This window comes from Haemaphysalis longicornis, unplaced genomic scaffold (assembly GCF_048455015.1).
Source record: "Haemaphysalis longicornis isolate Haplotype H1 unplaced genomic scaffold, Haemaphysalis longicornis Haplotype H1 scaffold_8, whole genome shotgun sequence".
Taxonomy (NCBI): Eukaryota; Metazoa; Arthropoda; class Arachnida; order Ixodida; family Ixodidae; genus Haemaphysalis; species Haemaphysalis longicornis.
Genome location: NW_027526445.1, coordinates 130,769,104 through 130,793,863, shown reverse-complemented (window position 1 = coordinate 130,793,863; position 24,760 = coordinate 130,769,104). Strand labels below are relative to the sequence as shown.

Below are 24,760 nucleotides of genomic sequence, written 5' to 3'. Positions count from 1 at the left end.
GATTGTGATGGCGACTCTGGATACTGCCGCAATGTGCGCGCCGCGAGTGTGTTTTTCTCAAGCTGAAACAATAGCGTTTCTTGCCATCGTCGACGAAATGAGAATAGGAGAGCCGCTGGACTCACGTCGTCAACGCAACCAAGTTCATTTCGTGCGCATTCAAGAAGAAATGAGTCGCCTTGGCTACACTTGGACTTGGCAACGGCTGAGGACGCACTGGAAAAATTTGAAGGGGAGGTATAACAAAGTAAGTGATACTGTTTATTTCTTCTCTAACAAATTCACAAGTTCGTCCACATCGACAACAACAGTAAGGCTTGCAAACGCAGCTGTGCATTTAAAAACATCTTAACCGGCTGTGAGAAGCAGAACCATGCCGTCAGCCGTGCGGAACCAACCACGCTGGGAGCACCGGAAACCGGAAGCGCCAGAAACGCCGATTTGCCTTCGATATGCGACACCTTATGGCGCCACCATCGCACACTGGAAAAATGCGCTACATGAAAACGCTAGCGCATCGCATTACTCGAGATGCGCTAGGAAATGTGACGCGCTACGGTCGCACTCTGTCGCATTCATGTAAACGCGGCTAATAACTCACTCGCGGCGATAAGCTAACATCTGGAGGTAAGACATTTCACATTAAGTCGCATTTTTCATGTGACTTCACATGAAATGGCAAAAAAAAAACAAAAAAAAAAGAAGAAAAAACAAAAAGAAAGCATATGCAAAGTGCAGCCATAAAGTACTAGTTTTAGGACCTCCAATAAGGGGGCCTACCTCCATGCCGACGTTCGCGGGAGGGGACGCTGAGAGGTATAGGGATTCGCTTCTCACTTTTTACAAGGTTGTTGCTCACTACAATCTCTCTCGGAAGCTCTACCCACATCCTCGTCCAAAGCTCACTCGGTCCGATTCAGCGACCTTGAGAATCCCCCAAACGGGGTTCCTTCTTTTCGTGGGGCAGGTTTAGTCACTTTGCGCCCAACAAAGAACCACACGGCCCGGACTGCGGAAAGGCGTACTGCTCTCTACCTCATATGCTCTGGCAATATCCTGCGTTGCGTGACGGTGCATTAAACAAAGAGGAGGATGATTGGAAGGAAGGCCTTAATTAAAAGCGGCGACCCCTCCGTCCAGCTCCTGGCTGTCCAGAGGGCCTACAAAAGGGCGGAAGGCCACAGCCTTCCTGTCTCTATGTGGGGGCGGCCTGCGACTACAGCGGTGTCCCAACGTAGTTCCTCAGAACCTCAATAAAAGTTCTTTGTCTGTCCGTTTCAGATGCCACCTAAATACCAAAAAGAAGGCATGCTGAGGACGTCAACGTCCCTAACAGGACATCCTCAGTATGTGGTCAGGATGTGTTTGCATTACATGGGTTAGGGAACCAGTGACATAACAAAGCAGCTGCGAGTGAAGGAATGTTTAAAACAAACCAAACCTCCCCTTCAACTGCATTGCATTTAGTTCATGCTGCCTTACAGAGCACTGGCAGAATAACAATTTAGTTGTCAATCACTCTACAAGGTGCCACTGCGTTTTTTTGAAGAATTTCAACTGCAAACGTTCAGGGCTCTGCAAACAGTTCTGATGAGAGTGGAGCACCAGGGGTGCCTACTTGACGCCATCATGCAGCGCTTGCACCCCGGCACCATTCATAGTGCCGAGAACGATCAAGATGCTTATTCAGGGCCACTTAAAGTTGTTGCGTAATTTGAGGACTTCGATTCACGGCTGTCTGGAAACAGAAGAACCCAACTGGCCTCAATTTTTCAGCTTGCTTACCTTATTAAGCTTGGCGCAGAAAGAGACAGCTGGTCACTGGTTACATGTAATGTGCTCGTTACAGGTGCACCAGTTCTCAGGACTTGGAGGATCTGCTGTTGGATTAACAACATGGAGATTTCTATATTTGCTTCTGACGCAAGAAGTTGCAGTCAATTACAGCTGGTTCAGCCAGAAAGGCAAGAGGATATTTTCTGCCCTCAACGTTTCAGACGTTGAGACATTACTCAAAATGGCTAGAAATGACAGGCAATTAAGTCAAAGCATCTGTGCTTAGTAACATTTATATATTTCAAGGAGGAACAACTCTTCAGCGCATATCTGTGGAAATCCCGGATAGCTAGGAAAGATGCCACGTCCAAGAGACATCGAACACATGGCACGCTTCAACGCCGCAGCCGCCAGGAATACCGACAGCTGGTTCGAACAGGCGGAAGCCGAAGCCCGTGACACCCAGGCCCATGCGGGACTCCCCCCGGGAGCCGGAGGACGGCATCGGCGTGGAAGGACAGGAGCTGGCAGGGAATCCCACCCGACCCAAATGCCAGCGAGCATTTGGCCAGTGAGCAAGGGAAGGAAGCCTCCTCCCAGGCTCCTCTAGGGAAGGGGCTCAAGGATACCGCCCCCCAGAGATGAACCTCTCTGGGATATGGCGGGCTTCACCCCCACCACCCCCAGAAACCAACTCTGGGGAATACATCACGACTGTTCGTCGTCATCACGACTTTTCGTCGTTCCCCGTCGTACATGAGACCACATACGACGAGATGGCAAGGCGCGACCCGCGTCTCAGGAAGCAGATGCCATACTGTGCATTTCAGCACGTCATAGCAGAGTACCCAAACGGTGCTCTAATACAGCGGACCTTCCAGAACAGCAAAGGCTGCTTCCCGAACGAGACCCAGCCCGTGGAAGTCCTCCCCGACGAGATGGTGGCGATGCCGGAATAGGTGGCCGCCCTGGGTCTGGGTTGTACAATTCTCAGCGGGTAACATTAGAGTGGTGCATACTTCATTGAGCATCTGTACGTTTAAGCAAAACTTACTTTGCATGCTTTCCGCATTACCTCTGTTTGATAACGCTATTTGCAATTTGTTAGTTTAATTTTGTGAGTGTCGAGTGTCTTTTGTTTTTGAAGTATTACAGGGGCACTGAAGCAAAAGCTCCAACAAGTAAAGAAAAGTGAAGTGGAAAGTGTCATCAAGGTGTGGCTATGCCCCGTGACACAAAAGCTAAACAAGCTCCAGGTCAAGGCAGCAACCCTCTGGATTAGGGTAATGCTTGTTCTTGTGTTAGAAGCACTGTCAAAAGCAGCAGCTCATTTGGCTGGTGCAGCCTTTCAACTACACCGTTCTTGGTTGAACTACCCTGTTCAAGACTGGTGCAGCCTTCGGACTACACTGGGCTACGAGTGTGTTGGGCAGTGAGGTGCTTTCAGTGTCGTTCCTGTGGTGCAGCTCCTCCAATTTTGCCGGGGCTTATCCGGACTATGTGCGGTTCCACCCTGGAGACACCGCTTTGTGTGGACACTCCTCGTGAGGATTTTTCAAAGCTCCGAGAACGTGAAGTATGCTCGTCACTGGTAGATTGGTTGGCTTGACTTGAGATGACTGGACTTGCAGACCTTTGATGATAAAGTTGCGGCACTTAATTGTGGACTCTGAGGTGGATTGGACTTGCTGGTGGACTTGGGGCTGCGGACTCTAAACTGTGCGCCTTGCGGGCTGTTGGGACGGACTTGTGGTTGGTGTTGGCAGGGGGGACTCCATGTTGTGGGGTGTGCTTGAGCGAACTGGAAAATGGTGTTCTCTTCCTGGTGCTGGTAAGTTGGTTGGGGGTGGTCCGTTGGGGCTTTTGGGGGTCTACACTCGTGCCGCCCGGAGAACTCCATGTGGTGGTGATTCCGCGCTCCACACTGGCGGAACTGAGGACCACAGGTCACAGCAAGCAACCCTTGCTCATGCTGCCGCCCATGGGCCCCCTTGCAGTACGCAACTACGCTCCGTACTCCGTACGCTCCGCCACCAGTTGTCTATCGACAGGGCGACGACGTGCGGAAGATACGGTTGGTCGACTTCTGCATCTCTTGGATAACGGGCAGCACACCCATCAAGCTGGCCAACCTCATGACCATCTTGGCCAACACCAGTCTGTGGACAGGCTCGTGCTTTTTTCGAATCATGCGGGCAATGTGGCAATGGCTGCGGTGAGCCCTGTGCTGGTGGACCCTGTCCAGACGGACCAGCCGCAGAGTGCGAGTGACAGAACGGATGACACTGTACCCCTGCTCATGTGGTGTTGGCGTGACGTGGGCCAGGAGGGACGACCGGGCACCGGAAGCGGTCTGGGTACTGCCCTTGCCCGACATCCGCAGAGTTCGATGGGCCCACCAAGCCTCCCAGCATGGGGAAACTTACACACCTTTCCAGCAGAAGCCTCAAACCGGCACGCAGCACCGTGCCATCAGCGACCCGGTTAGAGAGTACTGGTGGCCGCAGTGTTGCTCGCTGACTCCGGACTGTTGTTTGTAGCATGCTCCGTGCATCCCTGCACGCATTTCAGCAATGCTTTCTCAACCGGACAGCACTGTGCTGCATACGGTTGTAGCAACAACCAGAAGAAAAGAAATGTCGCGCGGAAGCAGCCCTGCGGCACTCACAGTGTCGCCCAAGAACAGGGCGGCTGCAATATGTTTTTGCTACATCGTTTTCCTGCTGACCCGGATTTGAGACAGCAATGGTTAGGCGCGAACAACCATAAAGGTTTTACGCCGACGGAATCGTCGCGTCTGCGCTCGGAGGAGGAGGAGGAGGAATAACTTTAATTGCACAGCGTGTCAGCGCTAAATGCACTGGATGAGAGTGGATCCCTCTTCACAGGATTCCATATGCTGCCTTCGCCACCTGGCCCCTGGTAACCAGCCGTAGCTGATCCTCGAAGGCGGGGCTGGACAGCAAGATCTCCCATCGCTCGCTAGGGGTAAGGGTGGGGTTCTTAGTGGAGGAGTTGCTAATGAGGGGTGGGTGTTTTGGGCTGACGTCGCACTCACTCTCCTATCATGTGGCGAAGAGTACCGAGCTGCTTGCATAACGGGCAGGTCTTGTCGTACTGATTACTTCGTGGATTGCAAGCGGAGCAAACGGAACCCAGTGCCAATGCTCCGTCTCGGCTACGAAAGAAATGTAAACAGCGTGTTGACCGGGATTAATTTTCCTGTTACTAAAAACTGGAAATTTATTAGATCATAGGGGGTAGTGGGAAGGCGACGCGTAGTGAAGCACGAGTACCAAATGGCTACAAAAAAGGTACGTTCACTTCACAAGTGTCGTAAAATGCGACCGTGCTTATTGATGACTGTTTTGCAGAGGAGAGATGAGAATACATCGGAAGCAACGAATTCCGAAATGATCCTGTTGCACACTGAGGGACGAGATACAGAAAAGGCCTCAACATCTGCACCAAAACAGACGGTGAGACAGAGACTTCCATCTAGAAGATCGAGTTTTCACGATAATCACTGGCACTTTTCTTGCACACATGCAGGCTTCAAGGTGTAACACGGGCTTAGAGGTTCTGTGTGCAGCTGCAGCAACCCTCAGCACGGTATTTGATTCAGCATCTTGTTCAGAACATAGCGATACAGTACTATAACGTCAGGTGAAAATTGTTGAGGGGGAACGGGTTGACTCTGGCTTTTTTTTTTTTTCCCAGTACGTGCTATTCGTAGTGCTCCTGTGTAACGGTTTACCAGCCCTGTAAAAAGTGCAACACGGACTTGCTTTCCGACCGTAATGCCATTGACACTACTTGTCCTGTTTGCAACAAGGTGTGACGGCCACCCATTGTTGAACGACGACAACTTTCACTTAAGTTTGCTACTCAAGCAGCAGCTAGCTTCATTACTCGCCTCTACCAATGTCAATGGCCCTAAGCGAGTGCCTGAAAGACATCAACAGTAGACCTCACACCTGCACGGAGATATCGGACATCACCGATGGTTCAGTCTCCAGAGCTCGTCCGTCAAGTTGGATAGCCAAGACTCAACGCTGACCATCAACATTGATGGTAACCCACTGCTCAAGTCATCCAAGTATTCAATCTGGCCAGTTCAAATGATAAACTGAGCACCTCCGCGAGAAAATGTCCTGGTGTTTATGTTGTACTACGGCCAAGCACATCCTGATATGACGCTACTGCTCAGCTCCTTTGTAGAGCAAACGGAAGACCTTGCGGCTGAGGGCATCGCACCTCGAATACTGCGCTTCATGAAAGCCCTGAACGAGATCCTGAACACATACCCATGCCCTGTGCGTGTTTTGTGGATTCGCCGAGACATGCTTCCTGCCCACATAGCACCGGATCGCACCTGTCACCGTATAGACCTTCCACGGCCGCTACCACTTCTTCCGGTGTTCCACATTAGAAGAACTGCTGGTGGAAAAGGAGAACCTCCGCCGCGTCACGTGTGCTTTACTTCCACCGCGTGGAACTGACCTCCCCAATGGGCTCGCTTGCTGGGAGGAGGTCCTGCTGTGGAGGCTTCGAGTTGGGGTGGCCTTATTCCCAGCAGTGACCCACGCTTGGTCTGCCCGCTATCACGCACCGTTTGCGGACACCTGTCCCTTTTGCACAGTCCCTGCGTCCGAAGCCGACACGAGCCACCTTCTATGGACCTATCCTGCCCTTCAAACCTCTCGCCTGTAACACCTCCGGGGCACAAGGCTCCAATCCTGAGAGACCCCCTGATCTACAGCGGTAGATATGGGGCCCTCAATACCGGTCTCTGCTGACGTTTCCGCGTGAAACAAATGTGATGTTGTATATATAACTGTTATGCCGTAAGACAAACTCTCGCAAAAAAAAAAAAAAAAAAAAAGTCCGGCCTCAGCAGCAACACACTTTGGGAAGCGTTAGACGACCTAAAAAAGTGCGGCATTACTCTGCTCGGATGTGCGGACTATACATCTGTTTACCTGTCAGGTGTTCAGCTTCTTTATCGTCACATGCATGCACTTTATTTCAAGAGATATGAACTGCCTGGAGAGCAGCCACACAGTAACTAGCTAAATAAAAAAGCCCATAAGGCCCAACCACATGCAGCGTATTTTCAGCGTCGCGCGAGCGTCAGTGTCGTTCGGCGTCGACGAGCGTCAGTTCTCTCCTGGTTTATATTCTTGACTATCAAGCTGCTGAGAGTACGTAGACAGTTATCAAAGAATAATAGTGGGTAAGCTTTGGGTAGTGGATAGCAGTTATGGAAGCACTTACTTGCACAATAACACCTAGGGTACAACACACGTGCTATATTAAAGCCCATGAGCAACTTTCGGATCTAATTTGTGCTGGCTTGCATGTGGAACAATGAAGTCTTCCTTGGTTACGCCCTAAATGGTCACGCACAGAAATTAGGATGCCACAGACAGCATCCAAACACATGATGAGTAACAAGGAATTTTTGCCCCATTTCGAAAACCTTGTTTACGAGCAAAATAAGTGAAAGTAATTGCTTTGTTTTAAATGCAGAGCATTTCAGTAACTCACGATGTCACCCGCGTTGGCGTCCGTAGTCCGCATCGGTCCCCCTACACTATATAAAAAAATAATACTTACCGGCGCCAGGTTTCGATCCCACGACTCTGCGGGCGGAACGCAAGGTACATGTCGCTCTAACCACTGCGCCACAAAGCCGACACAGAATAGAAGGTTACAAACGCGCCTTATATCCTTGACGCATTCAACCGTCGGCCACAGGTGCGCCCTCTCCCCCGCGTCCTCCTCGCCTTCTCTGCACTCGCAACACCCTCTCTCGCCGCGTTCGGTTCGGGCGCACAACAGGTGGGGACGTGCGCAACACCCTCTCTTGCCGCGTTGGGTTCGCGCTGAGCAACAGCCGGTTCGCGCGCAAGAACAGGTGGGGGCGCTCGCATCGTGCTCTCTCGCCGCGGTCGGTTCGCGCTTAAACCACATATGTCGTTCGTGCGCTCTCCGGTCGCTAACATCTGTGGCGTGATCGTGACGTCAACATCACGCGTTCGTGTGGTGGCGTGATTTCGGCGCTATAACACTCTCTCGCGAGGGGCATTGGATTGGATTTGATTGGATTGGCTTGGATTTGTTTGGATTTGGATTGAATTAAAGTGGATTGTGTTGGATTGTGTTGCGTCATAGCCGCTCCACGTTGCGTCATAGCCGCGGCAGGGGGTTCACGGCACGTTTCACCATCGACTTCATCGACAATGTCTACGCTGGAAGACAACAATTACAACAACAACAACAACCAATACGTAATCCATACGACTTGCAGGCGCGCCCCCCGTGGAAATGCTCTGCATTTGATCGTGCCCCTCGCGAGGGGGATGTTTTTTATATAGTAGGGACAACGGCGGTGCGGACTACGGACGTCAACGCGGGTGACATCGTGAGGTACTCAAATGCTCTGCATTTAAAAGCATAGTGCGCCCAGTACCAACAGCAGAGCGCATCAGTACTTATATGCTTAGGTGTATTTTTACTTAATGCTGGCGTTAATAGAGCGAACGCGATCTGCTTATAGTGACCATTTACCCGCTAATCTTTCTGTTTCTAGTCATTGCACACAAGTAACCTGTTTTGCGAATTGTCCTGCAGGAAACAACGGCACAGCAAGGCTTGAGACTCCCCCCAGACCCACTCGAAGTGAACAAGCCACCCCAGCAATAATGGAGCAGCAGCAAGCAGCGCAGAACATTTTGCCAGCAGACGTGTACCAACATTCTAACACGTACACATGGTATTACAATGGCTCAGTGATGCGCAAAGAACAAACTACTCTCATTAAAGGAGCCATGAAGAGAAAACACAAGTTTGATTCATTCAAAAGATTGTCTCGTTAGCATCATACTGACACCACTTTTAACGTAAACTTCGCTCAAATAAGCTACATAATTAGGAAAAACGGGAATGGTCATGCGACCCACCAGCTCATTTCCCGCAACAGAACCTGTGATGTCACATGAGCTAAGCTCTGCGATTGGCGGAGGCTGGCAGAAGCAGACGCAAATTAGGTAGAGCTTAGACGAACGAGCGATTTGCGCTTAAATTTAGGACACATTCTTTACAAAGCAATAAGAATGATGGGACAAACAGTGGAAGTTACGAAAGCACATGTAAACACAGAAGTACTGATGCGTTCTGCTGTTCGTACTGCGCACAGCATGCTTTGGTTTAGCTGCACAGCACTACGGTGCTTGGGGTTGTCTCAGACGACACTGGCCGATTGACGCAAGCAACGGTGTCTTACGTGACCCCATTTGTCGAGCGAGCACTGTTTCAGGGAACGAATATTTTCTCCCAGAACAAAAACAAGCCAGGTTTAAATGCGGGCAAAAACAAACCAAACGCTTGCCACGGTATGGTGGCGCCATCTAGGTAACGGAACGTAAAGAAACGCGGGAACAAACCCACACCGCTGTACAGGGTGGAGACAACCTTTGAACGGTCCCGTGCCGCCGCAATTGGGACAACGGGCTCAACGCGTTATTCTTTTCGTTTCCCACGAGACCCAGCAATGCGAAACAGACAATATGATTCAAACTTCTTCAGTAAACCGCGTTGCGGCGATAATTTTAGCGCGGCTTTGACACAATGACTTGCTTCGGCGGCGAGCGAGCAACCGAACATGGCGGCGCCAGCGTTACGTGTCTCTACCCTGTACGGCGGATGCGTGAATGAAGGTACTCTAGGCTGCAGAGCGGTCGGTTCCTGTGATGTCACTTGGGGCCACGAAAACGCACGATTGAGCGGGAAAATCAAAATTTTAACCTAAATTGTTTAATTTCTCAGTGAATAAAGCACCGTTTGTATCCGGACAAGCGCTGGGGGCACTATGAAACACGAAATCTTTCGAATAAAACCAACTTGCATTTTCTCTTCATGTCTCCTTTAAGTGTATACCTCATATCAACGACGGAGGTGATCACCAGAGGCAAGATTACTGCGGGCACCCTGTTCTTCAAGACTACAGATTCTTCCCGGAAATTGGCCAAGCGCAGTACACCATCAAGTTTCAAGCGCAATGCAATGGGCTAACCTTCCTTGTGGAACAAACTACTCTCCTAACGGGACGGAATTATGTGGCCGAAAGATGGGAGCGGCCACAATGGGAGCAAGGTGCCACCGGAGGCTTTGTTCGAGGTTTTGGAGGTGCCCCTTGGAATGGCCAAGTGCAACATCGGACTCGTACACCCTGCATCACAATGGCTCAGTACTTGACCAAATGACCAAACCACGGTCATTAAGTGCCGTCCTGGTAGTGCCGAACTAGGAGATCTACCGGAGCAGTTTGCCTTCGGATGTCCCGTACTCCGAGACTACAGATACACGCCTGGCTTTAACAAAGCGCAACATTCCGTTGCGTACGCACGGCACTGCAATGGAGCAACGTTCCTAATTGAACAAGACACGGTTATTGCATACCTACGTGGTATCGAAGAAAGAAGGGAGGACTACTGCCGTCGGGCTCCTCAAGACGCTAGACTCGTCTGGGACATTGACGAAACGGCCATTCAAACCGACGATGTGGCTATGTCCTGCGAGACTCTATAGAGGCGGCGTAAACTCCCAGCCTTTTCTAAGAGTACAAAGTGAGGTGGAAGGCTTGTGAAATGCCGACAAAGCAACGAAGTTGAATGTTTACCCCACGTTTTAGCGATCAAGGACTTTGTTTGGATTGGTTGACTCACTTGTGTATCGATAACAGTGTAATCTACCCGCGAAAAGCAATAAATAATTTATGAGAAAGGCAGTTCTATGAAATATTTTTTCCAGCATATGGTGTCGCCGTGACGTTGCATAATTATGCCCATCAACTGAGCCACAGATGTACGTCCTAGTCAACTTCGAGACGCTTGCTTGATCAGCTACTGCCCCATGTTTCTTTTTTCTTTTTTCTTTTTCAGGAACACTATGCCTTTTATGCCACGACTTACGAGACAGCCTGCTGACACAAATGCCTCGCCAGCGGAATTGCCGTCTGAAACAAGCCACGACAACAATGCAAAAGCAGAGATGCGCATTACAATACCGGAATGTGTTGAGGCTAAACAGACAGATAGCATGAATGGAGGCTGTGGGAGCACATCGACGTAAAACCTTCCGCTACGTATCTGCTGCCTTTGTCTTAATGTGTCAGCAATGATTGATCGAATCTTGTATGAACTCATATTGCCTGCAGTCTCAGCAATAGTAGCATGTGCTGAAGTGGTACAATTTCTTCTCTTCACGTAGTTCGTAGTTGCACATACTCAGTGTCCAGAATGTATCTTTCTTTTTTCTTTTTCTTTTCTTTTTTTTTTTTTTTACTGTGTCTCGATCGCAGCCTGCATTGATGGCTTCGTCGACCTGGGTCAATTCAAGCATGAGAAGTCCGGCAAAGAACTTGCTGACCATGACCTGGTGATTGCGTTCCAACCATTTACAGGTACAGCTTGCAAAATTGCAGCCTGAGCATCCACTCTATTTGAAATTTGCTGTCGTAACGTAGGCTTCTCATCTAGCTGGAGAAATCACTCGCCGTATATATTTTATGGCGGCCGGGGATTTATACTCATTGGTTTGGATTTTGGTTTCAGGAAGTTGGATGCAGATCCTGGGTGTCTTTGCCACGAAAAGTAACATGACGGCAGATGTACTGTCAAAGATTGTGCTCGAAGCCACGTTACTGTGCGAACAAGTGGGGCTCCATGTTGATGGGGTCACATGTGACAGAGCCACTTGGATCCGCAGCCTGTGGAAGATTTTCAGCATAACAGGCAAGGCAACTTTCATTTTTATGTACATATCCCAATAGTCATAACCAAGCTGTATCATATTTAGGGTTGTTCGTTTTCGGGTAAAACCCGATTTTACCCGATTCTTGCACCCCGAACAAGTTTCAGGAGAATCGGGTTAAACCCGATTTCTCCCCGAATAAACCTCCCTGTAGCGATCTGCACAATCGTGAGTTGCTGCTAACTCGTGTTGATGCTCTTCCCCTTCTCTTCTCACCACTACCTGTCTCCTTTGTCACCCCTTTCTCCTCTCTAATCTTTACATCCCCTCCTCCTCCCCCCCCCCCCCCCCCCCCCCCGCACTGGGTTGTATGCAGGTGAGCCCACATTTGGGCTCAATAATATCCCCAGTGCACTTCCTTTCCTTTTCACCCGAACCACTTTCTCTCTCTTGACGGTCTGCCGTTCTCTCCTGGCGCCCCGCTCACAAACAAACGGGTGCATTTCACCCTGCTGCTTGGAGAGTAGCGCTGCAGCCGTGCGTGGTGTCCTTCCTCCCCCGCGCATCACGCAGCTGGTGATATCTCCTTTCGAATGGCCACAAAAGCAGGGAAAGAAGACTGCCCTGGAGGAAGCAAGGGAGCAGCGGCGCCAACAACCGAACACGCCGCGCATCTCCGGCGACGAGGAGAAAGGCGTCCCCGCTCCGACCCCTCAGGCGATGCAACGCGCGGACGTCACGTGCCCCAATGCAAGCCGCATTCCTTCCCTCTCTCCTGCGACGGCGAGCAACGAAGAAGCCAGCCATACCCTCCCCCAGCATCCAACCCCGTGCGAACGCCCCTCACTCTCTCGCGCGACACCCTCCTCTCACCGCCAAGCCCCCGCCGCCGCCGAGCCGACGCAGCGGGCAGCCAAGCCCCATACTCCCCCACCCCCTCCCCGGGCCTGATAAGGTGTCGGCACCTCACGCCAGACAGTTTCGGGCCCTTTTCTCTCCTTCTTCCCCCCCCCCCCTCAAAAACCTCGAAAGAAAGAAGAAAGAAAGAAGCCACTGCACTCAAAATCCTGTTTTGACAGGAGCAGCAAAATTCTGGAAATTGTGGTATTGCTCTTTTTCGAAGAACTTCTAAAAAGGGTCACGTTTTTCAGTGGGTGGGGATAAAGACGAACGAGAAGAGAATGTGAACAAAACGCGATCCAAGGTTGGTCTCTTAGGTTTTCTTCCAGTTTTTCTGTGACGAAGTGAATCAGGCTTCTGATTGGTGCGAACTCTAACCAACGAGACGCATATCGCCATCCTCACTTAGCATTACCAGGCGCGTCTTGTGAGCGCAAAGCCACCGTCGCGGACATAAGGCGGCACCGGAAACTTCAGCGTGGAGATGGGAAGAAAACGAAAGACACTGGATGACTGGTGTAAAGAACATGAAGATCTCCAGATCGCAACGAAAGACAGTGAAGGCACCCGCACGTTAGTGTGCAAATATTGCAACACCGAGATGGTCACCGATCCAGCGAAGAAGCCCTACGACCAAATTCGTGAGCATCTAATGTCATCTCGTCATAAGAAGTTCAAGACGGCTTCCAAGGAAGCTGAGACTGCGGGAACGTCTCAGCAGACGCTTTTTGATATGTCCTGTAGACAGCGTGCGAAAGAAACTGAAGCGGACGGCGTTATCCATGACTTTGTTCGTGCCCTAGCGTACAGCGGAATAAGCATGCACCAGGCGGACGGACCGCTGGGAGACTTCGCACGCAAATACTGCAAGGCCGCGAAGACCATGCCAACAGGACAAAGACTTCGGCTGAAATACCTGAAAGAAGCTTTTGACAAGGACATGGAGAAAATCCGCGATGATATGCAAGATGTGAAAGTGAGCGTCATCGTCGATGAATCCCCAGACATCACTGGTGTGCCTACCATCAACACTCTCCTGTGCTACTATAGCCAGAAAAACGTGAAGAAGCACGTTGTTCTGGTCGACGTCGACAGGGTAAATGCATCGAACAGTTACACGGTGGCCAGCGCAGTTAGCAAGGCGCTCCTGACGGTTGGCAAGACGTGGAAAGACGTTGTGGCAGTAGCCACAGACTCAGCGGAGTACATGCGAAAGATGGTTCGAGAAATCTGTCAGGCTGAAGGGATCCAAATCTTGCATGTGAAAGATATAGCACACCTTATTCATGTGAGTGTTGACCATGCCATTTCTTTACCACGCATGTCTGATGTTCGATCCGTAGTGATCAAGTTTGGAGCGTTATTTAAGCACGCTAACATTACAGGGTGCGCACAGGTCCTTGAAAACCTTGAATACCCTTGAATTCCAGAAGTCTGTTTTCAAGGCCCTTGAAAACCTTGAATTTTTTACAAGTCCTTGAAAAGTCTTGAATTTCTTGAATTCTAGATTTAATTTAGTAATTGTCATCAAGAAAACGGACTTTGTTGCTGAACTTTTGTTCTTGTTTAATCATTCTGAACCGCAGTCAAGAAAACACCGGTTTTTATACCTCTGTAGCCGATTCTGTTAGGCAGCTGGCAACACTGAAGACAACGAGCCGTTTCCATCCCCATCGCTATCGCATCGCTACCTCGCCATCACTCGCTGAGTCATACGGCCGCGTCCGTGCGCTAGTATTCGTCTAATCGTGATTTCAGCGCTTTTTGAACGTGGCTTCTTCGGTTCAGTGAAAGTGATGTGTTGATATGTGAGACAATGCCCGGGAAAAGCAAGTTTCAGACTACGTGGCTCCACCATGACGACTACAAGCAGTGGATTGCACTGGACACAACAAGTCCGCATCGGGCTAAGTGCAAGCTTTGCTGCAAAACCTTTGATGTGACTGCCATGGGTGAATCGGCTTTGAAAAGCCACATGAAAAGTGCGAAGCATATTGCTGCAGTGAATATAACGCAAGGTCGCGTGTTGAACAGCCATCTCACTGCTGTCGCGAGAGAGACAGGGCAGTCCGCTACCACGGCTCCGTTGCCGTCACCAAGCCTAAACGACGCTTGCAAAACGCACGAGCTTGTTACTGACGCTGAAATTATTTGGACTCTGAAAGTCGTCACATCCCACATGTCGTACCGGATGTCATCGCAAGCAGGGGAGTTATTTCAGCGCATGTTCCCGGACAGTGAAGTGGCAAAGGCGTTTTCGTGTGGTGAAAAGAAATGCGCCTATGTGACATGTCATGGTCTGAGGCCTTTCTTTCTCTCAGCTTTGCAGCGAGAGATAGAACAGTGTGAAGTTTTTGTGGTACTTTTCGATGAGTCGGCAAATGACTGTCTCCAAAGCAAGCAAATGGATGTGCACGTGAGGTGTTGGGACTCCGCTCAGAAAGTGACGACGAGGTATTATACCTCCGTTTTTCTGGGGCATTCTACAGCTGATGACATCCAGGAGAAGTTGCTGAGTGCCCTTGAGCCATTGCCCCTTGCAAAAGTTCTTCAGATATCTATGGATGGTCCAAATGTTAATCTGAAGTTCTTTAGGCACATCCAAGTGCACTTGCAACAAAATTACCAGGTTCAATGTGTGGACTTAGGCACTTGCGGGCTTCACACAGTGCACAACGCTTACAGGGCAGGAGTTTCAGCAACTAAATGGGGACTTGATTGCCTGTTGTCTAGTCTGAATGCACTTTTTGAAGATGCCCCAGCACGGAGAGAGGACTTTTCTGCAGTCACCGGCCAGCACACTTTTCCTCTCAAGTTTGTCGCCCACCGGTGGTTAGAGAATGTCCCTGTAATTGAGCGAGCGTTGTTGGTGTGGTCTGACATCAACAAGTACATTGAGGCTGCTAGAAAAAAAGCTGTCAACCTGCCTAAATGTGCCTCGTTTAACAACTTGTTGGAGTTCAGCTGTGATGCTTTGCTCCCAGCAAAGTTGAATTTTGCATTGTGTGTGGCAAATGCACTGAAGCCTTTTTTGGTAGAGTACCAGACAGACAAAGCAATGGCCTTTTTCCTCGCAAGGGATTTAGAGACTGTTCTAAGGAAGCTGTTCACAAAGTTTCTGAAATGTTCAGTCCTGTCTGCCAAAGGAATCGTGGGCCTGCTGAAGGTCGACCTTGAGAATGTTGAGAACCATATTCCACTAGAAAAGGTGGATATAGGCTACAAGGCAGAGCAAATCATCAAGAATTCTCATGCAAGCGCAAAGGATGTGTTTCAGTTCCGGATGGAATGTAAACAGTTCTTGATCTATGCCACAAAGAAGGTTCTAGAGAGAAGCCCCCTGAAGTTTGCATTTGTTAGGGGCCTTTCTTCACTGGACCCAAGACAGATGTGTACAAAGCCAGACGAATGCCTTCCTCTTTTCAGAAAAGTGTTGGATACCCTCATCACTGTGGGTAGAATGGCTGACCACGTTCGAGACACAGTGTTGGCTGAGTACACGGAGCTCCTGCATGAGCAAAAACATAAACTTAGACAATTTGACAAGGGCACTGATAGGCTGGATGAATTCTATCCTGACCTCTTGAAGTTCAATTCAACCTACTCGGAGTTGTGGAGCATTGTGAAACTTCTGCTTGTCCTCAGTCACGGCCAAGCAACAGTTGAACGTGGATTCAGTGTGAACCGGCAGGTGTGCGTAGAGAACTTGAAGGAGCTTTCATACGTGTCGCAACGGGTTGTGTGTGATGCGGTTGAGAAGGCAGGTGGTGTCCTACAAATTCCAATCACTAAGGAACTGAGGATTGCTGTGTCGGCAGCTAGGCAGAGGTACGGAGCATACCTGGAAGCCCAGAAAAAGCAGGACCTTGATGCTTCAAAGCAGAGGAAAAAGCACTGCATAGAGGAAGAGCTTGACGCAATGAAAAGAAAGAAACAAAAGCTGGAAGCCACAATTGATGACCTCGTGGCTTCTGCAGATGCCTATGCGGAAAAAGCAGAGGCAGAAAATGATGTGACACACATTGTCAAGTCAAATAGCCTCAGGAAGACGGCAAAGGACAAGACAGCTGAGCTTCACTCGATCAAGGTCCAAATTCAGCAAAAGCGACTGGAGCTCCCCTGAAGAGGGTGGCTAGGAGGAGCTGCTTAATTTTTTTTTGCTTTGTGCAGTTAATGCTATTTGGGGCAATAGAACAATTTTCTATTGTGTGTGACATGAACAAATCTGCATTGTGATATATGATAAACCTATTCTTATTTTTTCTGTTCAGTGCAAGCAAATTTGCATTGTGAGATTTTTTTCTTTGTGCAATAAATATGTCGGGCCTTTTGAAAGCCTTGTCTGCAGATCTTTGATGTAAAAAAATCAAAATAACCTCGCGCAGAGGGCCTTGAAAAATCCTCCCACAGGGGCTTGAAAGTCCTTGAAAACCCTTGAATTTTTCTCTTCGAAACCTGTACGAACCCTGTAACAAGCTTTACCAAAAGTACACTGAAATTTGTTCTTCTAATGGCCTCTTTGGACCTGACATTAAGAAGCCACCTTCTGTTGTCCCGAATCGATGGCAAAGCTTCTACAAGGCACTTGTGGTAGTCGTAGAAATGTGGAGCTCGTTAACAGAACTTGCTGAAAGCTCGCATGATAGCAGCAAAGCGGAAGCTATTCGAGGGATACTTTCTGAAAAAGAAGTTGTTTATGCGAAGGCAATCTTGATGAGAGATGCACTCGGCCCACTTTTGGAAGCCCAGAAAATGCTTGAAAGTGGGAAGCTTTTGATGCCCAGCTTTGATCACCTGGTAAACGTGAAGCTGCAGCAGATTGTCGGGGAGCTTTCGGCGATGATCGGTAAAAGCGATCAGGCCAAAGCTGTTTTGTCTATGTTACCCAAGCGCAGCGCTAATTTAGTAAAAACATGTTCTGAAGAGTTCTGCACGAAACTCGCCACAAAATGGCGCTGCACTCTTGGACGGAACGTCTCAGAAAAAGAGGAAAACCAGCTAACTTTGTGGAAGTTGGGAGCCGTCCTTGACCCGTTTCAGAAGCGTCTGCTGGGGCAGTCATTTGAGGACTACCGACCTCTGTTCATGTCCGTAACCGACAATGTAGATTCCCTTAATGACGAGTTCAACCAGTATTTGCTGGAAGCGAGCCCCACAAACCCAGCTGTCAAACTAATCGAGTATTGGCATGACTCTACTTCTCGCTACCCAAGGCTTGCAAAAGCTGCACTGACATTGTTGTGCCTAGCTAATGGTAGCTGTGATGTGGAGAGAACTTTCTCCCAGCTGAGATATGTCCAACGACCGGACAGATCTCGAATGGAGACTGACATGTTGCGCATGCAGATGATAATGTATGTCAACAAGGACGTGTAAAAAAATCGATGACCAGATTTTCGAGAATAAAATGTATAATTTCTAAGAGTCAATGTTTACTGATTCATTCATTTTCAAACACCACTGATTCATTTTCAAACAAACACAAAATTTCGGGTAGTATACTGTATTTGCTATAATACTCTGGTGTCTGTCCCAATTACCAGCTTGAAACACCAAATTTAACGTGTTATACTTAAAAAGCCCGTGATACGTTTTGATAAGCTCAGTGTAAGTTCTGATAAGTACAACCGTATATTTAACCCGAAAAAACCCGAAGTAAGGAATGGTTTCGCAAAAAAACCGATTTTTCCCCGAATATCAGTTTGAAAAATACCGCCCGATTTTTACCCCCCGAATTTGAAAAAATATAAAACCCGAAAACGAACAACCCTAATCATATTGGTACACTGCAATACAGCTGGTACACTGCTGGTATATTTGGTACACTGCAATACAGCTGAAACTTTTTCCTGATCATGTTATCTTAATCCACTTTTGTAAATGCAGGGTCTGCAACGAACATCAGGTCAAAGTGCCCTCACCTGGTGAATGACACTTGGGCACTTCACTTTTTTTTTCGGATTTCTCCCACTTGTTGAAGAATGTTCGGAATGCATTTCTGCCAACTGGCTTTCAAGACACCCAAAGGTCGGGTCCACGCTGACTTTACCAAGGAAGCCTGAAGGGACTACCAGAATGTGACTTTGAAGGTTATGTATGCCTCACATTAGTCGAGTGCACCTTTATCCGAATTCTTTTGAAAAAAAATGACGGTGGCACCAGCACTCCTCGACGCCAGTAAAGAAGTGTTAAAAGGGCTCTTTTTTTTTACAGGAAACACATTGAAAAAGTCTTCAAGTCCTCAGCAAGTGAAACGGAAGCATTTATAGTGAGAATGTCAAAATTAACCAAAATTATGACCTCATGCATTCTATCAGCCATTCTAAAGATGGGCTCTCCTGACCTTGACTTCATGAACGAGTGGGAGGCACATGCACAAGATGCTAAATGTTCTTTTTTTTTTTTGCGTTCTAACACAGCAGAGGGTGTCACTTGGCAGTCGACACTGGATCTCATCCAATACCTGTCTTCACAGTGTGGCTAAGTATGTGCTGACATCGAGGCTCAGACAAGACAAGCTGCAAAACCTATTCCGTATTGTGAGGCAATTGGATGGTGCCAATGACCACCGAACGCCAGCCAAGTTTTCGGCAACAGTAAATGCGCTAGCATTTTACAACCTTGCGAAACCACCCAAGGGGGGAAATGGCAGCCCTGAGGTTGTTAACGCGCTGCTTGCTCATACGAATGTTGAAACCAGCCATTATCAGCCCAGTCCAGTTGATGCACTTAATAACCTGCTTTTCGATGAAGGAAGGGTGCGATGATTTTGAAGGAGCTATGACCATCCTGCCCCCAGAAGACCATACTGACTGTTCTCACCCAGCATCGTGGAGCACAGCTTCAAAAAGACGGGGCTGTCGAATGCGCTCGACGTAACTGAGGACGATGCACTTTGTGAGGGCAGCGTCAGCGGCCGTGACAATAGAGTTTTAGCAGAGCGGGCCAGCGGCCAGCGGAACGGAGCGGACGAGCGGAGGCACCACTGCACATGCGTCAGTATGCTGATGCAGCCAGCGGCTTTACGACGCTGCGCGCTTGCCCGCTCGTTCGGCCATCCCAGCGCAGCGCGCCAGCAGCCCGGCGGAGTGAGCGTCGGCATTCAAAATGGCTCCCTCTAGTGCGAGCGGCGGTGCGGCGTCATCGCGCACGGATGCATCCGAAATGCGGCGACAAGTCAAGAAGCCCCGCAGGTGCCTTACAACGCACGAAGACCTGTGCCTTTTGCGTGAGGTGGCCGCGACGAGGCCTTTTGGCGACGACCACAAATGGGTTCGCGTCGTCGCCACGGTGAATTGGGTGCTGGGCCGAGGGCTGACACTTCGCGGAGTGAAGGATTGAGTGGACGTCCTTCTGGGGTATTTGAAGACGCAGGATGCCAAGAACCTCAAAAAGTGAGTGTATTTGTTCGTTCTGCACATACTGCTTTCTGGCCAATCACCAGCGCTAGTCTTGCGTGTGCTTTTCTTCGTCTCCTCTCTACCGCGCTTTTTATCTTTCACTGCTTTCTGGTGCACATGTTGATTTGGCGTGCGTTCGTTTGCCTATTCAGATCGGGTACGGAGGAGCAATACGCCGAAAAAGAAGAGATCCTGCAAGATCTCTGGGACTACGCCAAAAGCGCCAACTACCAGCCGAGGGTTGCACCGAGAAGTGCCGGCTGCGCGGAGCGAAGGCGGAGGCGAGAACTTGCTGGCGACCCCACAAAAAACACTGAGGAGCTGCTGTGGGTGCCCTACTCGGATGATGGTACTGGAGACATCACGTACTCCACCGCGGCAGCCTCGCAATGCGGACATACATGCGGTAAGTTTTCAGACTTAAGCATCTGATTTCGCCTTGCTGGTGCTTTTGTTTGTGCTGATAAGCATGAATTGTAGGAAAGCTGTACGATATCGTTAACGTGCATGATGAAAGGAAGCGCAAAAAGCCATGAAAACAGAAACGAAAGAATAAGACCGGACCGGACCGGATTGAAAAAGAAGCAAAAATATATGCCACGGGAAAATATGATACGGCATGACTCAAGGCTTCACACGAGCCAGCTGGCCTCCTCCTACACACACTCCGTTGCATCTTCTCTCCCTCCGATAGGACTGAATAACCATAATCGTACTCGGTGCAGTTTTTTTTCTGCAAGTACATTGTGTTTACACAAACTGAATTTTTTAGGGTAATACACTGTGTTCGCATGCTTTTTTACTGCTGAGCAGTACACCTCTAACCAGTTAAGAAAGTTTTTGTGTCCGCATCAGCAGAAAATTCCCATACTACTACTGACTACACAAACAAACATCCCAGGCTACTATTCCCTACTGGCTACATCCAGGCTACACAAGCAAACTACTGGCCCTGCCGGCATCGAACCTGGGCTTGAAGAGAAGCGTAGCGAGAACTTATTGTCTTGCCGACCAAACTATGCCCATATGTGAGATGGAGAGACAGATGGTGGTCTGGATTCAGCATCTGGGGAGGGGGAGGGCGATTTTTGGAGGCAACACATGAAACAAGAGTGAGGGGGAGGCAGTGAGAGAGATGACCCTATAGCCGCGCGTTGCACCCTCCTCACCCTTCCAAAGACACCCTACTTGTTTTTGAGCAGACTTCCCTGCGTTCCTCGCAAGAGAATGCCTCTCCTGGTTTTCATTCTTCACTATCACGGTTATGCAGCCGTCCAGAGCTGCTGAGAGTACATACACAGTTATCAAAGAATAATTGTGGGTAAGCTTTCAGTTCCCTAGTGGATAGCAGTTATGGAAGGACTTACTTGCATAATCATACCTAGGGTACAACACACGTGCTATATTAGAGCCCGTGAGCAACTTTGGATCTAGTTTTCGCTGGAAAATAAGTCTTCCTTTGTTATGTCCTAAAGGCGGATGCACGAAAATTTGGATGCCACAGACAGCATCCAAACACGTGATAAGTAACAAGAAAATTTTTTCCTTATTTCAAAAATTTTGTTTATGAGCGAAATAACTGAAATTCCCAACTTATTGCTCTCTCCCCCCCGTTTTCAGGAACACTATGCCTTTTATGTCAGCCTGCCGACACAAATGCCTTGTCTCCGGAATTGTTGTCACAAACAAGTCATGACAGCAACACGAAAGCTGAGATGCGCATCCCAAAGTCAGAATGTGTTGAGCTTAAACTGACAGATAGCACGAATGAAGGCTGTAAATCCCCAAATTAGGAGAGCAACATTTGAAGAGAAGACCGCCATGCTACCAAAAAAGCAGCAAGAACGCGTGCGTGCATCATTGCTTTGCAGCATCCAAACGCAAAAGCACGAGAGTCATACAGTTTCACAAAGGAATGGATGCGTGAATGTATCCTGATGAAGATTACGAGTCCCAAACCTTAAAGGCACATCACGAAACGAAACATCCTCATACTTCCCAGCAACACCGCACCGAGGAAAGAAAAAAGCAGCATATAAAACAGGCTTTGGGTTTTGTAGAAAAATGCTGGATGCTTTAAAAGCAAGAACAAGCTCAATGGACACATTGAAGCATCATGGTGGGCGAATCGTTGACGAGATGGAGTTGTCAGAACACCTTTTTTATAAAGAAAACTGGAAAGCTCTATGGCTTTGTGGAGTTAAGACCATTCAAGCCTGCAAAGGAAGCTGGCCTTCCATGAGACCATGGTATGGTTGTGACGTTAGTTCTGTTTGCAGGAACATGTGAAAGGGGAGTTTCTCTGCAAAATTCTTGTTGTGGTGACAATGGACCTTTTTCCAGTAGCGCTCTGCGCATGCGCAACTCTCGCTCCTGGCGGTCGACCGATCCGCCATTCTTGGGGGGCTAAATGTAAACAAAACGCCGCCATATTGGATTACCCAGTTGCGAACGCCGAGCCAGCTAAGTGCTGCTCCGTTTTCAGAGTCCTGAAAGCGGCCGACCGATATGCGCTACGGCTACCATTGAAAAATTTCTCTGCCACCAAAACCATGCATGGCGCCTGGGACGGCTTCCTCAACTGCGCAGGGCAGGCGGAAAAATGGGGGCGGGTTCTTCCATAACCCCCCAAGTGTAATTCGGGCAGCCGCCGCAAGAGGGCTATGCTACCCCTGTTAAGTTTGGGCTCCTCATTTAATTAATGAAAGCTGCCGGTGGCTCATGTATCGGCGTTGCCTCCGCTTGTAGCTGCCATGCTGGGTTCCTTTCATAGCCACAGGGACGCGAAGTTGGGGGGCACCGAGTGCACGCTTTGTGCTCCTTCCTTTTGTGTGGCAAAAGACGGGGGTGCTTAGCCCGAGTACCTTTGTTGCGTTGGTATGCGGTCAGCTCGACCGGGCAGTCTCAGTGAACGGCGGATGGGTGCACAGCAGTGCAAACAGTTCCGGCGCGGGGTTCCCTCTCAGACAGCGCGCACGCCGCTATTATGGCTTGCCGGCGTTGGGAGGTGGCTCGGTCATTCGTCAAGGTGGACGAACTCATGGGAAGCGAAAGGATGCCGTCTCTCAGTGTCAAAAAGGCGCGCGGCGTAGTCTTTGAGGATTTGCGAAGCCGGCGTAGGTGAATGGTCACCTGGGCTTAGAGAAGCTCTTCCTGCAAGTCAGGCGGCGGGCAGCGGCGTCCCTCAGTCTGGGGAGGGGATTAGCCACGACTCCCTCATTGTGCCGGCGAGCGCACGCGGACAAATGCGAGGCGGCAAGGCGAGGACACTGTAAGATGTTAGCGAAGACCACTCTAAGCGTTCGGCTTTCACTTTTGAACAGATGCAGTCGGTGACTTTAGGTGGCAGATGTCTTGTATTTGCTTGTCAGTTGCAATAACGTACGCGGGAAACGTACTAGGAGTTGCATGAGAGAGAGGGTTGGGTCATGTGACCACAGGTGGGGACGTTTAGGATTGGTTGGTCCATGTGGCCAATCTGTGCTCTATAGGAACCATGTTGAAAAGGGGTTTCACTCTTTCTTGAACACTCCCTTTGGAGGCGTGGTTTTTGGGATCAAAACCAGAGTGTTGGGTTTTGTCTGGGGTCGGTTGGCCAAAAGGGGACCTAATTCAGTACAGATCTTGTCCGAACAGGATGCTGCGGGCAGAGTGACAATGTAACCGTCATTCTGTCCTGATGTAAATACTTGGAGTAATGTAAATAGTGTAAATAAACTTAATATCCAGCAAGAAAGGCAGTCCTCATCCCTCCCCTGCTTCAAGCATTGGACGTCGGTCATTGGAGCGAGTTGAGATCGTCCTCTCGGCTCGAGCATCAAAAGAATCTCATTATTTCGTCTTCATCATTCACCAAGAAGATGGAGAGGCGAAGGCTTAACTACCCCACGCCCCCCCTTTCTTTTTTTTACATTGTTGAGGGAGCTGCCAACATTGCATCCATCTCGTGTATCCGAAAGTGGGGCTCTGAGCTTATTGTGTAGAAGATGCTTTCACCAATTTCACGCTTTTCTGACACCACATTGTCGTAGTTAAAGCGGAGTTCATAATGTTAGAAGCACCATACGAGAAACGTGACAGCGTTCCACTTGTTTAAGAATCGCGCGGGAACCAAGCCAGTCTTTCTAGGTGGAAGCGAAATAACCGCTTTCGAGTAATGTTGACCTGTGACCGCCTGATGCGGCAAGTGGGCAACACAGCGATGGTACCCGAGTACAATTTAAGCGTACGTGGAACGTCTCGCAGCCGACCCTGGCCCGGTTCAAAACTACGTCCTTCCGAGAAAAGACCCGTGCTTGTTATTTCCTGTGGCGGTCCTGCCATTCGATACATGAATGCATTGTGAGGAAATGTCCGGGCATAATTCTGTGAACCTGCCGAGGCATGTCAGCGTGGTGGCATCTTGCTAACAACAGTTTGCACCACAGCAAGTTCAGAACATCTTAAAGAGCGGTGTTCTCGAAATAGAGACCCCTCACCAGCGCCGAAAGATTGACGAGACATACAAGGAATACCCCTCATTTGGCAAACGTACGTTATGCCCGAGTGCTTAATTCTGATTCTGAACGTCATGTGTAGGATGTAATGTGCGTACGCACAATCGCAATCTACCTGCTTGTGCTACTTCACACTAAAGATCACAGCGCACTGGGAGCAACGGATACCTACGAGTCCACGGCAGTGCGGGTCTGTTCAAACCCCGAAATCTGTGAATGCGCATTTCGGTGCAAAGATTGGGCACTGCTCGTATCAGTTGTGTCGCACTCTCTGAATCGTGCAAACATGTTTGAAGTGATCCGCCCTCGCATGGAATGTCTACGAAGGGGAGCTGTTGCATAAAAGCGCAAGTGATTTCCACCGACACCAAGCGAACTTTCATCTTTGGTGATCTAATGCTCGTATGCACTACAGAGTGCACAAAGGCGAGA

At 49.3% G+C, this 24,760-nt stretch overlaps 2 protein-coding genes across 4 annotated transcripts in view; one reads left to right on the top strand and one right to left on the bottom strand.

Annotated features, from left to right (window-relative positions):
* LOC144149214 (uncharacterized) overlaps nucleotides 1-24,760 on the bottom strand; it is a 268,987-nt gene that overhangs the window by 224,830 nt on the left and 19,397 nt on the right. The gene's annotated exons all lie outside the window — the stretch shown is intronic.
* LOC144149210 (uncharacterized) lies at nucleotides 14,454-16,767 on the top strand. The gene has a single exon (XM_077680743.1). It carries the CDS (start codon nucleotides 14,612-14,614, stop codon nucleotides 16,553-16,555), a length of 1,944 nt encoding a protein of 647 aa, XP_077536869.1. The 5' UTR covers nucleotides 14,454-14,611; the 3' UTR covers nucleotides 16,556-16,767.